The sequence below is a fragment of the Andrographis paniculata genome, unplaced genomic scaffold (genome assembly GCF_009805555.1).
Source record: "Andrographis paniculata isolate CXL003 unplaced genomic scaffold, ASM980555v1 Contig59END, whole genome shotgun sequence".
Classification (NCBI taxonomy): domain Eukaryota; kingdom Viridiplantae; phylum Streptophyta; class Magnoliopsida; order Lamiales; family Acanthaceae; genus Andrographis; species Andrographis paniculata.
In genome coordinates, this window is record NW_026137594.1 from 3,167,584 (window position 1) to 3,184,112 (window position 16,529).

General features: G+C 26.7%; 2 protein-coding genes across 3 annotated transcripts; both read right to left on the minus strand.

Annotated features, from left to right (window-relative positions):
* Positions 1-6,830: 6,830 nt before the first annotated feature.
* LOC127258350 (6-phosphogluconate dehydrogenase, decarboxylating 2-like) lies at positions 6,831-9,433 on the minus strand. 2 transcript variants are annotated; one of them, XM_051285156.1, is made up of 3 exons: positions 9,352-9,412; positions 9,178-9,233; positions 6,831-8,455 (listed from the first exon to the last, which is right to left on the minus strand). In XM_051285156.1, the coding sequence occupies exon 3, from the start codon at positions 8,445-8,447 to the stop codon at positions 6,993-6,995; it is 1,455 nt and encodes a 484-aa protein (XP_051141113.1). In that variant the 5' UTR covers positions 8,448-8,455; positions 9,178-9,233; positions 9,352-9,412; the 3' UTR covers positions 6,831-6,992. The 2 variants fall into 2 exon arrangements, with proteins under 2 accessions (XP_051141113.1, XP_051141112.1); XM_051285155.1 differs by having other exon boundaries at positions 9,178-9,433.
* Positions 9,434-10,086: 653 nt separating this feature from the next.
* On the minus strand, positions 10,087-10,823 carry LOC127258336 (basic leucine zipper 8-like). Its single transcript, XM_051285135.1, has one exon. It carries the CDS (start codon positions 10,738-10,740, stop codon positions 10,219-10,221), a length of 522 nt encoding a protein of 173 aa, XP_051141092.1. The 5' UTR covers positions 10,741-10,823; the 3' UTR covers positions 10,087-10,218.
* Between the last annotated feature and the right edge of the window lie 5,706 nt (positions 10,824-16,529).

Below are 16,529 nucleotides of genomic sequence, written 5' to 3' on the forward strand. Positions count from 1 at the left end.
AGTGGGATATTCGATGGAAGCACAAGGAATATGGTTCCCACTCACAACATTACCAAAGTACAGAAGAGACACGTTTGGTTTATATTGTGGATAGGTTAAGGGAAAAATTAAAGTGCCCCTTTTTTATAATAAGATGAACAGTAATTAAATAGTGTTTATATATATATATATATATATATCTATCTTAGTAAAACACTGCCATTTATTGATAGCAGGTGCAACACTCATGATTTAATTTAAAATTTATGTCACATTTAAATAGTAGTCATTTGGTATAATTGTTCTAGTGTTTGTTAGTGTCTCTTGTTTGGTTTTAAAATAATTTTTCGATGAAATGTTTAAAAGAAAGAATAATGTATTTTTATTTTTTATTTTTATTTAAAACAAATTGAAATTTTATCAAAATAAAAGACAAACAAATCCAGTTTACAATTCTTTTTATTTATTTATTTATTTTTCTATAATATGAGAATTTGCGATCTGACAATGCAGAAATTTACTATTTTTATTTATATAAAAACTGTATAATTAAACTGTGAGAATTGTGAGAAAACACAATGAATTTGAATAATTATAGGCATATTTACATAATAATCTTTTCTCTTTTTTTTTTTTTAATTTTCGTTTTGGTAAGTGTACAATTTATGTAATATATAAAAAATGTTTGGCATATTTACGTAATAATATCCTTTAATTTTTCTACGGTTGGTAATCACTAGTCATATTTTAATAGTGATATAATATTTAAGATAAAAATATTTAATTAGTTAATAATAATAATAAATTATAATATTATTTTATTATTATTTATATAATTAATAATAATGATTATTTTAACATAAATTTAATTTTTATAATTAAACAAATTTGAACATGTATTTAAATATATTAAAAATTATATAGAAGTAAAAAATATATGCAATATGGATAGAATAAAATTTTCTTTAATAAAAATAAATGCAAGAATATGTTCATTTATTTATAATTAATATAAATTAATTTTATAAAAGATGTGAAATTTTAAATGCAGATAAAAATTTATTTATTTATTTATTTTGAAGTGAAAGATAAAAATAAAAGAGTTTTGAGTGGATTCTACGATTATATGTTATGATTTACTAAGTTTAACCCAAAATAAAAATATATTTATTGTTACGAGATATACAAAAAAATATCAATTAAGCGAATTTAAAATTTACTCCTCCCTTTCCGGTCCAAAGTATCATTTTGGATTTTTTTAATAAATTAAAAAATAATACTATTTTATTTGTTAGTATAATTATGTAAAATACTTTTAATTATTTAACATATAAATTAGTTATATATACAATGATATATTTATAATTTATATAAAAATTAATTTTATTTTACTATTAATACATAGTTAATTTACTATAATAAAAAATAAAAATATTTTTTTAATGGAACATGTTATAACATTTTCAAAAAAATATTCCTACAAAATACCTACTTATCGATAATCCAATAGAAAGGTGTATACAAAAAATTCAAAGTTGTTTTTATGCATATTTTTTTTTTAAAAAAATGACATTATTTGTGAATGGTATTTTTAGAAAACATATACTCCATCCGTCCCGTTGGAAAGATGACGTTTGTTTTTTGTACGTAGATTTTAGTATTATATTAGATTGTAGTAAAAAAGACAAAAATACCCCTATTAGTATGGTGTAATATAAAAGTAATGGCATTTGTAAATTGAAAGTGTATTTATTATGTTAAATAGGTAGTACAATTACTAAATTAGAAAATAATAATCTAAAAATGGTAACCTTTCAATGGAACGGATGGACTATTATATTAAATACTTATTTTTTTATTAATTTTAAAATTTAACCAAAATAAAATTTTTATTTTTACAAAGCCTAATAAATACTTTGTATTAAATATCAACTCATATACTTTAAAATTATGTATATATATATATATATATAGTGGAGTGGGTTGCATTGTGGCGGCTCGACGACGCAAAAACGGATTCAATGATGACTTATGAGTGGATAATATATGTTTGAGTTTGTATACTTCATAATTTATTTTATTTTATTGTTTGTGTTATTTTTTCATTAATTATCTTAAATAAAATATAATAATAATAATAATAATAATTTGAATAATTAATAATTTTTTAAAGAACATAAAAAACTGATTTATCAAAATTAGATAAAATAGTTATAATTTTTAATTCATTTTTGTTAATCTTTTATTATGTAATATTTCCTCCTACTATCTTTGTGCTTGTTTGGTTTAATATACAATTTTAAAAATAATAATATTTTAATATAAAATTATGATAGATAATAAATAAAGTGGTGATATTATAAAAAGTTTATTAAAAATTTATAAAAAAAATAAGATAAGTTTAAAAAATAGTGACACGTTGTGGGTAAATAAAATTATTTATTTGAAATCTAATTAATGAGGCTTACGAAATGTCAAATTATTTGTTATATATGATTTGTTTAGTAAAGTTTCTCTAAATTTTTTTATTTGAAATGGTTTTTAATTTACCAAAATTGTATATAGAACATATTTAAAATTTACACAAATTAAAAAACATATATCAAAGTTTTGAAACATTAGATTGTATTAATTAGTAGTTTGTGAAAAAATAAAACCTGATGTATTATTATTATTATTATTTAATTGCTATATTATTTTTATTTAATTTTATAAATATATGGAATAAATAAAAACAGCAAAGGGTAAAACTCTCCATCAAGAAATAAAAACAGATGAACTTATGCTTCAGAGTTGGACTGTGTGTATGTGTCAAAAAAAGGCTTATGATAACACCACAAATTTAATTATTATATATATATATTTAAAAAAAAAAAAATCATTTTCAATTTGAAAAAGTGGTAAGAACATCTTGTAAGAATCTAATCATTGCCCGTAATTATATACTGTTTTAATTAATTAATTAATTTAATTTAGTGGACGCCGCGGCCAGCAGCTGCTACACCATTACCACTTTACCACTTTCCTAATCCCTATTACTATTATTTATTTATTTATTGAATTTTGTATCACAGCAGTTGACAGTATTTTTATTTTTATATATCCCGTAACAATTGATACATTTTTATTTTAGTAAAAATTATTAAATCAAAATATATTTAACAAATATAAATCAATTTAATTAACAATATAACATACAATATCATAAATGACGTAGACCTACTCAAAACCCCTTTATTTCTATTTCTCTTAAAAAAAATAAATATTTTTATCAATATTTAAAACTACACATTTTTTTATAAAATTGATTTATATTAATTATAAATTAAAAAAAAGATAGTAATAATATTATATTTTATTAATTAATTAAATATTATTACCTTAAATATTATGACTATACACACAGTGACACGTATATGTATATATATATTGACAGCAACGATAAAAGCTTGAAATAATTAACATCTTATTACAAGATATTATCATACTATTATGTTATATAGTAACATAGTATATTATTTGAGTTATATATTACACTGAAATCAATATATATTGTGTTATATAAAATTATTATATATTAAATTATATATTATATTAATATTTGTTGTATAAGTTATATGTATTATATTGTTTTATATAATATATTTATTGTGTAATTACGCTGAAATTAGAATATATTATTTCTATTATATATTATATTAATGTGTTATTATTTTTATTTTTATTTTTATAAATACATGTTGATTGGATCAAATTAGCACGATGCAACCGAAGTGATGTATTGATACATAAAGGGTGTGTTTTATTAGCATTTTATAGGTTTTGATTGTTGTTATTTTTAATGAAATAATAATTAGTAATATTTTGTATTAATTTTTTTTTTTTTTTTGTATTTTTAGATGATATGATTCCTCATAATTAGAAATTTAAAAATAAAATATACATACATTATTATATATGTAATATATTTTATTTTTCTCATAAAAATACATTCATAAAAAAAATATAAAGCAAATAAACTAAATATATTTTTACTACAGCTGAAACTATATAAATAAAACAAGGCCAATTTTTTTATAAAATTATTGGGTCTAATCACCAATGTTTTTTAAGATGTTTGATTTTTGGCATGTTATACGAAAAATTGCATCAAAATTATACTCCCTCCATCCCCAATTTATCTATCCATTTTGTTTATGCACGGGATTTTAAAAATATTAGTATTATATTGGGATAAAGTAGAAATAAAGGTAAAAAGACTAAATTAATCCTATTAGTATTGTATGATATAAATGTAATGACATTTGTGTAATATATTGTAAATTAGAAGGGTATTTGTAATGTTAGGTAGATAGTACAATTACTAAAAAAAGAAACGGATACTTTGTTATGGGACGGACCAAAATGGAAAAATAGATAGATTGTTAAGGGACAGAGGGAGTATAATATATTACTCCCTTCGTCCCACATACCGTGTCTGCTACACGGTATTTTAGGAGGGATGTAATTAGTAGATAATTAAGAATATATTAGTAAAAATAATTATCATATAATATAAATAATTATAAATTAAGATTAAGATAACTAATTAGTTTAATTAAAATTAAAAAAATAAAAAGTTTAAAATGAAATTAAAGTGTGTAATTATTTTCCCAAAAAAAAATGACATGGAATGTGGGACGAACAGAAACGACAACGTAGACATGGTATGTAAATTTTACATTAAAGAAAAAAAAAACGTGGACATCATATGTGAAACGGAGAGAGGGAGTATTATTTTAAATTAAATATTTGACTTTTTTGAAATGAATTGAATTCTTTTGACCTTTTTACTTATATAAAAAATATTTTGTATTCTTTATTATAATTGTTGAGGTGCAATTTAAAATTAACTTTGGGTGAGCAAACTATTTATAGAAAAAAATTAAATATTTAATTACTATTTAAAAATAAAAAAAAATGTAAACTTATTTTGATATAATTTAGTTTTTTTTAAAAATATTATTTGATATAATATTGAAAAAATATTATCTATAAATATTATTCTCACGTTCCCGTTCCCGTCATGGTGTCACATTTACTGTGGAGATAGAATTTATGAAAAGTAATTAATAAATAATTAAAAAAATATCAGTAAAGTTAATTATAATATAATATTAATTATAAATTAAAATTAAGATAATTAATTAATCAAATAAAAACTAAAAGATAACATTATAAAATATAAAATATTTAAAAATAATAATATAATATGTGAAACGAACGAAAATAAAAAATGTTACATAATATTGTGGTACCGAGGCGTTTGTCTGGGGGATTGAATTTTGAGTTGAATAGTAAAAATTATGAATTTGAATAGTTGTATGATATGATATAAATAGATATTGATGTGATATTTTAAATGTAAAATTAATTTTTAATATAATATAAAAAATAGATCTTTAATTTAATATTTTTTTAAAAAAAATAAAATAAATAATATATTTAAAATCCAATTCCACGAACAAACACACGGTTCGAAGTGTCTAATTAGTGGAGTGGAGTTGAGGTGAGGTAGAAGCTACAGTCAGTCAACAACAGTATTCATTCAGTTATTCATAGCCTCTCATTCTGCACCAGACAATATTAATTAATTATTTATTTAGTACTAATTCCAAAATAATAATATTAATAATTTGAATTCTAACGTACATATATATATATATCCAATCGCATATTCTTGTTGTTACTATATGTACTTCCGATAACGCTGTGGCTCTGTGTAGTACAATCCTCTCTTTCATTTATAAAGTGGGTTTGGAATTTTATTGGTGTTTTGAAATTTGAATTTTAAGCTAATAATATTTCGATTTAATGTTTTATAAAAATAAAATAAAATACATGTTTATTCAGCAACAGTTATTAAAATATAGTACTTTGTAATAAAAAATATTATATTATATATCATAAAATATTTTAGAATCAAATTTTATTTTATTATAAAAAATAAATAAATAACGGAAACACTACCGACTAAACAAACCCATAATATTTTACAAGAAAATATTGTTTTCATATAAAAGATAAAATTATAATCAACAAATCTAAAGTAAAAAATATATATATAAAAAAAAAGATTCACCAAATATAATTTATATATATATATATATAGAGCGATAATTAGGGTACTATAACACTGATTTTAACTAAGTTAAAAAATTAACTTAAGGGTGTGTTTGTTTAGGACTTTGAGTTGAGATTTGAATAATAAATATTTTGAATTAGAATATACGTATGATTGAGGAGATATTTGAATATAAAATCAATTTTTAATATAATATAAAAAATAAAAATATATATTTGATTTGATATTTTTTTAAAAAAAATTAATAAATAATAAAAGTCTTCCAAACAACCACACAGTAAAGTAACTAGCAAACTTATTTTAACAAATTAACTTAAAAATAAACTAGCAAATCATGGCAAAACATAGAACTTACTTCCATTCCATGTCTTATTTACTGTATACACGAGAATTTAGATGGGATATAATTAGTAAATAATTAAAAATATATTAATAAAAATAATTTTAGTATAATAAAAATAATTTTAAATTAAAATTAAGATAACTCATTAATGTAATTAAGATTAAAATTAAAATTTTTAAAATGAGATTAAAAATGTATAATTTTTTTTCAAGAAAAAGAAAGTAAAAGATATAAGTAGGAGAGACGAAAATGAAAAAATAGACAAGATGAATAGGACAGAGGAAGTATTATTTAACAATTTAAAATAATTAGTAAATCATGTAAATAGCATTTTATATAAAAAGATAAATAAATATTGCTATAAAATTGGCAATAACAAAGCATGCAAACTAAAAATCGAATCTCAGAGATAAATCTTAAAAGAACACATAAAAATTTCAATTCAGCTCAAGAACACACAAACACACACACAGGCATTGATCAAACATTCATTATTCCAAAAAATCAACAATCAAAACATAAAACTTACCCCATTCTCAACCATCTCTACATCTTCTTAGCAATCTTGAACCATTCCGTATGGAACGAACCCGACACGTCAACCCGTTCATACGTATGTGCCCCGAAGTAGTCTCTCTGCGCCTGGATCAGATTCGCCGGCAGCCTCTCCCGCCTGTAAGAATCGAAGTACGCAAGACTAGCAGACATACCCGGCATGCTGATCCCCGAAACGATCGCCAACGAGACCACCCTTCTCCACGCCCGCTGCCTCTCGATGATTTCCTTCGCGAATTCCGGATCGACCAGGAGGTTCGCGAGCTCCGAGTTTCTGTCGTAGGCCTTCTTGATTCGATCCAAGAAGATCGCGCGGATAATGCACCCTCCCTTCCATATCCTCGCCAATTCTCCGAGCTTCAGTTCCCATCCTTTCTCGATGCTCTTTGCACGGATCAGATTCATCCCCTGAGCGTAGCTGCATATTTTTGACGCGTACAGGGCTTGTCGCACATCGTCGATTAGCTTCTGTTTGTCGACTTCCTGCTCGGTTAGGATGTCGCCGGATTTGAAGACTTTGGCGGCTTCGATTCGTTCGTTTTTTAAACCGCTGAGAAATCTCGAGTCGAGAGATGATTCGATGGTCGGGGCTGCGACGGAGAGCTCGGCAGCTTGTTGGACGGTCCATTTTCCGGTGCCCTTCATCCCGGTTTTGTCCAAGACCTTGTCGACGAGATACCCGTCGCCGTTTTCGTCCTTGACGCCGAAGATATGGGAAGTGATTTCGATGAGGAAGCTTTGGAGCTCGCCGTTGTTCCATTCGGAGAAAACGTTTTTGAGCTCGTCGTTCGACAGTTTCCCGACGGATTTCAGCACGTCGTAGGCCTCGGCTATGAGCTGCATATCGCCATACTCGATTCCATTATGAACCATCTTGACGAAATTCCCGGATCCTCCTTTCCCGATGTATGTCACGCAAGGACCGCTGTCGGGAACTTGGGCTGCGACTTTGAGAACAATGTCTTCTATGTATTTGTAGGCTTCGAAAGAACCTCCAGGCATTAAAGAAGGTCCGTTTCTCGCGCCCTCTTCGCCGCCCGAGACTCCCATGCCGAGGTACAAGAGGCCTAATTCAGCCATTGCTTTCTCCCTTCTTTCGGTGTTTTCGTACCACTCGTTCCCGCCATCGATGATACAATCGCCTTTCTCCATATGAGCAGAGAGTGTTTTGATCGTCTGATCGACAGGAGCGCCGGCCTTTACGAGCATGATGATCACACGGGGCTTTTGGATTGACATGACAAATGATTTCGGATCATGGAAGCCAAAGACTGGAAGATTACCTTCTGCTTTTGCTCGTTCAACGGTCTCATCGACTTTAGATGTAGTTCTGTTGTAAACGGAAATCGGAAATCCTTTCTCAGCTATGTTGAGGGCAAGATTTTGCCCCATAACAGCTAGGCCAGCCAAGCCTATTCTTGTCGGTTTTGAAGAGGGTCCGGCCATTGTTTCTCCTGTCAAAGACAACTTTGTCACGATCAATTTCATCACTACCATATCAAGCAAAGAGAATCGAAAGATTGATTGCCATGAGCTACAACGATTGACCAAATTTCCAGAATGTGTAAAAATGATCGATTCATTCCTTTGGAAGAAGTTATCAAGAACCAATTCTATGCCAGTAAAAATCAATAATCCATACGAAATAAGCAGATCATAGCTCTATGAATCTAATTCAACTACGACAAAAAAACTATGTCGAAGGAAGTTTCCAACCATTGAAAAACTCAGATGAAATGTAAACCATTGTATGCAAAAAATTGTTCAACAGATTCAATAATGATCCACGAGTCTGATAAACTCAGCCATAATCTTTTCTCATGACGAGAAATGAGATCTATCAAAACAGAGTAAACATGGAAGCTACCAAATGCGAATGATTCAACCAGATATTAATTCAACTGCATAACAGTTCTTATGAAATTACTTCTTTCAGCCATTACAAAGTAGCATTCTATCAAGTAAAGCTATAACAGAGAGATGCAGCAGATATCACACAGATTGCGCCGTTTCCAGTGATCCAAACCCTAAACGTACGCCAATCAATCAACGAAAAGGCAAAAATCTCAAAACCGTAACGAAAATCAAATCACTGAAACGAATCAACTCATTACTCAAAAGCTAAACCACAAATCAGGCAGAAAAACAAATAGGACAAAAGGTAATAATCCCAAACCTTAATCGTCTGCTGAGCTGATTAAATTACCACGTCGTAGGAAGCAAATCAAACACCTTTAAATACGCACAAAGCAACCGCGTGACGGCAATCAATTGAAGAAAATTAGTCAAGTAAACGCATCGAGAAACAAGAAACAGCACATAAATCTTCAACGCCGTCGACGAATCTCACCCAGTGGGTCAAAATTGTCGGATTTGATCTGCGGAGTGATCCTCGATCTTCTAGATGGGCGATGGTTGGGCTGTGTACTGTGTTGTTGGCTACACCTTACTTCTCACGTTTAATTATTTTTTACTGCATAATCCATCCGCCTCTCAGATACTGACACGTGGACATAACTGACAGTTGGGTTTTAGGTTGGTGACCCATGCGCTCTGTTTGGTCGTATATTTTAATAATATTTTATCAGAATGTTCACAGCATGCCTTATTAAATACATATTTTAAAAATAATAATAAAAAAAAATAATAGTAATAAATGTAATTTTCATTCATCCTAAGTTAAATGTATTTATTTTTCATTTTAATTCATTCGAATTTTTTTTTTGTTTTTTCTTGCAATTTTACTCCCCACAACTATTTTTTAAAAAAAAAAAAAATTAAAATTAATAAAATTTTATTTCATTACTAAGCATATAAATACATACTCCTCCTATGTCTCAATTTAACAGTCTCGTCTGCTATTTTTTTTTTTTGTTCGTTTTAAAAAAATAGTCTCATTTTTATAAATAATTTTATCACCGTAAAATTATCTTTATTTTTTTATTATTATTACACAAAATTCATGGCTTAAAAAGAAAAATTTTTACCCATATTTTTTTACCAAATATTAATATTTCTTAAATTACGTGTCTAACAAAACTAAAACTATAGAGGAATATGATACATTCTCTTATGTGTGCCATTTTTTATCTTGATTTATTTAATTTAGTAACATTAACAAGTTTTTATTGCATTACTAAGCATATATATACATTCATATGGTACATACTTAAAACAACAATATAAAATTAATTACAAATTACAATATATTTTAATTTCAAACCAATCCATTGCCGGATCCCACGCCGTCGGCGGAGTCGTCGCCGTCGTGGAGGCCCTCAAGACAAGAAGGGCAGGGACCATTTTTGACGACGTTGTTAGCGATCATCCGATGAAGCTCTAAAATGTGTTCCTTGAGCCGCGCATTCTCTTGAGCGTAATCCTCGTGTCGCTCGGACGCTTGGTTGAGCTCGTCCAAAAGATGACGGTTCTCGTTGCGCAGCCAGACAACCTGGGACCAGAGCTCGTCGAGGTGCCTCTGCTTGCGCATCCGGGACCTTCTAGCGGATTCTCGATTCGAGATCATTCTTCGCTTTTTTCGCTCGTTTATTACAGTCTCGCCGCCAGCGTCGTCGGACGTTGTCGAGTTTGTGCTCGGACATGTTGGGTGAGGATTGAGGGATTGGAAATTGTGAGATGATGTTGTTGTTGTTGTAGGTGTTGTAAGATTGAATTGGTTAGGGAATTGGGATGTGTTGTAGAATAGGTAATGAAGCTCGGAGAGTTCGATAGGCTGCATTTGTAGTTGTAGGAGATTTTTTTTTTTTTTTAATGATGTAATGAAATGAAGGGTTTTGATTTTATTTTTTGGAAGGGGAAAGATTGGGGAGAGGAGTGGATTTATAGGGTGGGAAAGGGGCGTGCTATTTATATTCGAACCCCAGTACACTAGTCTTATATTAATTTTTGTTTAATTGTATTTAATATTAAAATATATTTTTAAATTTATATAATTTTTTAGTACAAATATCCTTTTATTTTTATTTATTTTTTTAAATATGAGAACTCGCAATTACTATTCGAAAGTGCGAGTATTCTACTGTCGAACTTAATGCAAATTAGGCCTGATAAGATAAGACACACTAGGCGAACAATGTGCGGCAGGTTGACATGAAGCCGTTGGATTTTGAACTCATAACCCTCACGGTTACAAGTTCCTTCTATTAATATTATAAGATATTACTAAAAGTATTTCTGTAATTTTTTCTTAATTTGTATTACGTTTTTATGTAATAATTAATATTTGAAGATCGGCTGCTTCTAGACAAACTTCTTGTCTCTGCACCACTACCTCATTTATCACTGAGCGATTATTCAGGGGCTTTAACTGGTGATCCGGGCTTTTTCCCTCTCGACGATGAAGCTTATCCCCCATCATCTCACTGGCCAACACAAAAAATAAATGTAATCCTTACCCTGAAAGGGTAGTATTATTTATTACTAAACAATAGTATAATATAACTTATTCCAAAAATATTACTATCTCAATTCATCGAATTATGTTATTATTATTATTATTATTATTATTATTTATTCATAGTGTGCTTTTTATTTATAGTAAATTTTAGGCTAAGTTATATATTTTAATATTATTTGTAGCTTTAAACATACATTAACTACTTACATATTTAATTTATCAAAAAAGAAAAAATTGTCATTAACTTGTCCGTAGGTTTTTCAAAATAGTGCTATTTTGTATTAAAATTAATCAATATAATAATATCTTCATTAAATTTGTGTTTAATTTAAATAAATATACTCCAAATTTGTAGAGGAAGATAGTATATTAAACATTTAACTTTATTTAAAATAATATTCATAAGACATTCATTTTCTTTTAACACCAAATTTTATGAATATTGTATTCTACCTGTAGTTGATATAAGAGTAAAAATTATTTTTGGTCTCATTCAATATCATAATTATCAATTTTGGTTTCATAAAAAAAATTATCAATTTTGGTTCCACTCAAATAAAAATTTATCAATTTTAGTCCCAAAATAGTTGATTGGGACTCAATACGATCGTGTTGGATGACTCAAAAGGTGAATGGGCGTCCCAGGCAGCCAACACGGCCGTGTTGTAATATCTGCACTTCTGAACACGGCCGTGTTGCTGCCCGTGTTCTGAACACAGCATGTTTCTGCCCATGTTCTCAACACAGCCATGTTCTAGGCCATGTTCTCAACACAGTCATGTTCTAGGCCATGTTCTCGACCATATTTTCAATATAATCATATTGTAAGTCATATTTATTATTATTTTTACTTTTTGGTTAAAATTATTTGATATATATTTATAATTCAATAAAAATATTTTTTACAATTATTTCATAATATAAAAAATAGTCAACTTTTCATATTTTAAAAATATATAAAAATAATAATATATTAATATAATCATCATTATATATATATATTTAAAAATTTATAGTAAAAATTTTAAAATATTATTATAAATTAATTATTTTTATAAATTATAAATTAAATTTATTATTCAAAATAATATTTTAAAATAATACACTTTCTATCCTACGTTGGATGTTTGGGTCACTGTAAACACGAGAATTTAAGATAAAAATAATTAGTAGATAATTAAGAATGTATTAGTGAGAGTAATTATCATATAATATAAATATTTATAAATTAAGATTAAGATAACTCAATAGTTTAATTAAAATTTTAAAAAAATAATAAATTAAAAAATAGTGTGTAATTATTTTCCAAAAAAGGAAAGTGACATGGGATGCGGGACAGACATAAATGACAATGTGGACATGGTAAGTGAGACAGAAGGAGTATTATTAAAAAAATATATTAATATATTATTATTTTTATATATTTTTAAAATATTAAAAATTAATTATTTTTTATATTATAAAATAATTGTAAAAAATTATTTTTGTTAAATTATAAATATATATATCAAATAATTTTAACCAAAAAGTAAAAATAATAATAAATATGACCAACAATATGATTATATTGAAAACATGGTCGTGAACATAGCTGCGTTGAGAACATGGGCAGGAACATGGCCTAAAACATGGTTGTGTTGAGAACATGGGCAAGAACATAACATAGAACATGGCTGTGTTGAGAACATAGACATGAACATAGCTGTGTTCAGAACACGGGCAGAAATACGGCCGTGTTCAGAAGTGCATGGATTACAACAATACGGCCGTGTTGGCTGCCTGGGAGTCACCTTCTGAGTCATCCAACACGGCCGTGTACAAGCCAACACAGCCGTGTTCAGCCCAGTCAACCATTTTGGGACTAAAATTGATAAATTTTTTTGAATTAGACCAAAATTGATAATTATGATATTGAATGAGACCAAAAATAATTTTTAGTCTTTATATAATGTGTAAAGACTAATTTTTTTTTCTCCTCTTTTAAAGAATTATTTGTATTGCAGATGAGAATGTATGTTTCCCTTTTATTGGACGGTAAAGATTATTTCAAAATTATCATAAAAAGTGATTGTTCAAAATATTTATGAGATATTTTAGTTAGTAATTGAGAAAAATAAAAAATGTAATCTTTTAAATAAAAAATTAACATGTGGCTTGTGCCATGGGCCCACTATTTTGAGCTTAATTATAAATGATCACAGCTTTTATATATATATATATAATAATAAAAAAATTAAAATAAAAATAATATTAATAAAATAAAAGTGCTTACATAAGAGAGAGTGGAAAGAAATAAAGTTAGAAAATAATAATTGTTTTATTGAGTATAATAATTATTGGCTGAAAAGAAATTTTAAAAATTGTGACAATTGTCACCTAATTAAATTTTTTATGTCTTCTAAAGGCTGATTGTGTAGAGATTCCAATACAATCCTACACATTTTTTTATTTTTTTTTCCTTCTTACTTTTTACTATGTAATTTTATTTTATTTTTTCTAACGATAATATTATATTTAATTATTTAAATACAAAATATAAATACCTAAAGATTCAGTGAATCAATTATACAATGAAGGAGATAGTAGAAGATGGCAAGACCTTTTTCTAAAAAGTAGGAAACTTGTTGTAATGAAATTGGTGATGCGACCCGACTCGACTCGATTGACCGTTACTTTTCGCGAAAAATATTTTGATATGAAATAAAATTGATTGCTTTAAAATTTTAATTTATTGTTATTTATTTTTCTATTTTGGTTCGTCAGATAACAAAATATTTTTTTTTAGTAACTGTACTATCTACCTGACATTATAAATATCTTTCAAATTTACAATATATTACACAACCGTCATTACATTTATATCAACAAGGCTAGTTTAGTCTTTTTACTTTATTTTTACTATATTTTAATATAATACTAATATTTTTAAAACTTCGTGCAAAAAGTAAATGGATAAATAGATATGAGACAGAGGGAGTATTATTTTATTTCTTTTTTGTTAAGATTCACAACCGTGATCTTAGACGTTACAAATTGCAATTTTTAGATGAGAATGTTTTTGATCCGTATATTTATTTTTATTTTTATTTTTAGGAAAAAGAAAAAGTATATATGATTAGTAGTTGTTGTCGTTAATTGAATTTTTCTCGATTTTCTATTGTTCGATATTTGAATTTATTACGGAACTAATTCTCTCAATAAAAATTGGAACTGCTTTTGCAAAGTGTATAAGTCACTTTTGCTCTATCATCTATAATTTGAAAATTACTTAAAAATGAATTTCGGAAAAATCCCATGTTTAATGTAATAAAAACAATAGTAATATTTTACATATAAATGTTGTCCCCATTTTCGTCGATATATAATTGTTGGCACAAAATCGATCGATCGAGGTTCAATAATTGAAGAAAATGTCCCAAGAGGTAATGTGATCATAGAATTATTTTGTTTCCATAAGTATGAATTTATTGTGACCTTATATTTAAATCTTTGCCAGTTGGAGAGGTATCTTTATGATAAATTAAATTGCAAAAAAAAAAAAAAAAAAAAAGTATTGCTGCTCTAAGAACATCCAAAATTTAAAGAAATCATCCCCACAACTTGATTGCCTTTTTCTTGAAACTTTTGACCAGGAAATTATTTGATTTTTTTGAAAAAAAATATATAAATAAAAATGATGGATCAATCTCTATAGGCTTTAGTAGGACAATATTGGTCGTTTCTTCACTTTTCTTGCTTTTTTTTTTTTTTTTTTTTTTTTCGCCACTGCGGATTTTGGTTCAAAAAGATATACGAGTAATCTAATGTTATACTTACTCAAACTCTAAGGGTTTCATTTATCTTTTGCATCGTTATATTTAACATTAAAAATATTCTTATATTTGTATAATTTTTTGCACAAATGTTATTATAATAGTATTATAAGACACAAATAGAAGTATTTTTGCAATTTTCTCTTAATTTGTACTACGTTTTTATATAATAATTAATATTCAAATATCAACATGCAAAAAATTAAATACGACTTTCAGAGCTGGACGAAAGTAGTATATATCTGCCATTATTGAAGATGAGTTTCGAAGAATTCTTGTTGGGATTGAATTACGATCTTGATTTAGATCTTGGGTTTTGATATATATATATATATGAGCAATATAAATTGCATTGTCGAATAATAATGTAATTACTCGGAGTTTTGCTATTCAATATATTTGCAATATGATTTAATTGATTTGTATTGTGATTTAATATATTAATATTATGATTTAATGTTTTATAATTCAATGGATTTTTTTATTTTTTTTTGTTATCATTCAATACTATGATTTTGTGATGGCTGTGGAAATTTAACAAGTGAGGATTATATTTTAAAACACATAATTTACATTTATTTTAAAAAAAAAATGAGGAATGGAGACAAAGGAAATAGAATTATTGGTTGAAAATATTACTATTTTTTTTGCGAAGGTGACATGATTATATATATATATATATAGCTATTATCCATTTAAGGCGCAATTCTCGTCCTCTCAACTTTTTCCCTTTGAAAAAGAAAATAATAAGAATAATAATAATTTAGATGTGATACTAAAAAAGTAACGTTAGTATTATAATATCGACCTAATTTTATAAATATATATGATTAATATAATTTTAATCTTGCTCATATACCTCTTTAATTAACTCAAGCTTATGTAGCTAGAACTACTAGTATATTTAATCCAACTACCCAAATCTTAATTTTTAGCATCAAATATTTATATGAGTTTAATTTTTTTAAATTAATATACAAAATTAAATTTATATCAGCCGTTGGTGCTGGAAATTGCCAAATTGTAAGTTCATGTGAAGAGGAGCGATATAATACCAGTACACGTGACAATATTCAAATTGCAGACAACCTAATTTAATTTCAATTGTTGTATATTAATGAAACTATTTTAAAACTTCACTGAAAGTAATTTTTTTTCATTCTATAATTCAAGACATTGAAAATTAAATCCCAATTCAAATACTACAAACAAGTAGCACTAAAAAAAAATATCAATTTTGTAACAAATTTTTTTTTGTTCTTAAATCCATTTTTTCCGTTACTAATGATATTAGAGACA

Excerpts from the sequence above, each read along its gene's own strand:
- LOC127258336 (XM_051285135.1), bottom strand. The coding sequence starts at position 10,740 with ATGCAGCCTATCGAACTCTCCGAGCTTCATTACCTATTCTACAACACA.
- LOC127258350 (XM_051285155.1), bottom strand. The coding sequence starts at position 8,447 with ATGGCCGGACCCTCTTCAAAACCGACAAGAATAGGCTTGGCTGGCCTA.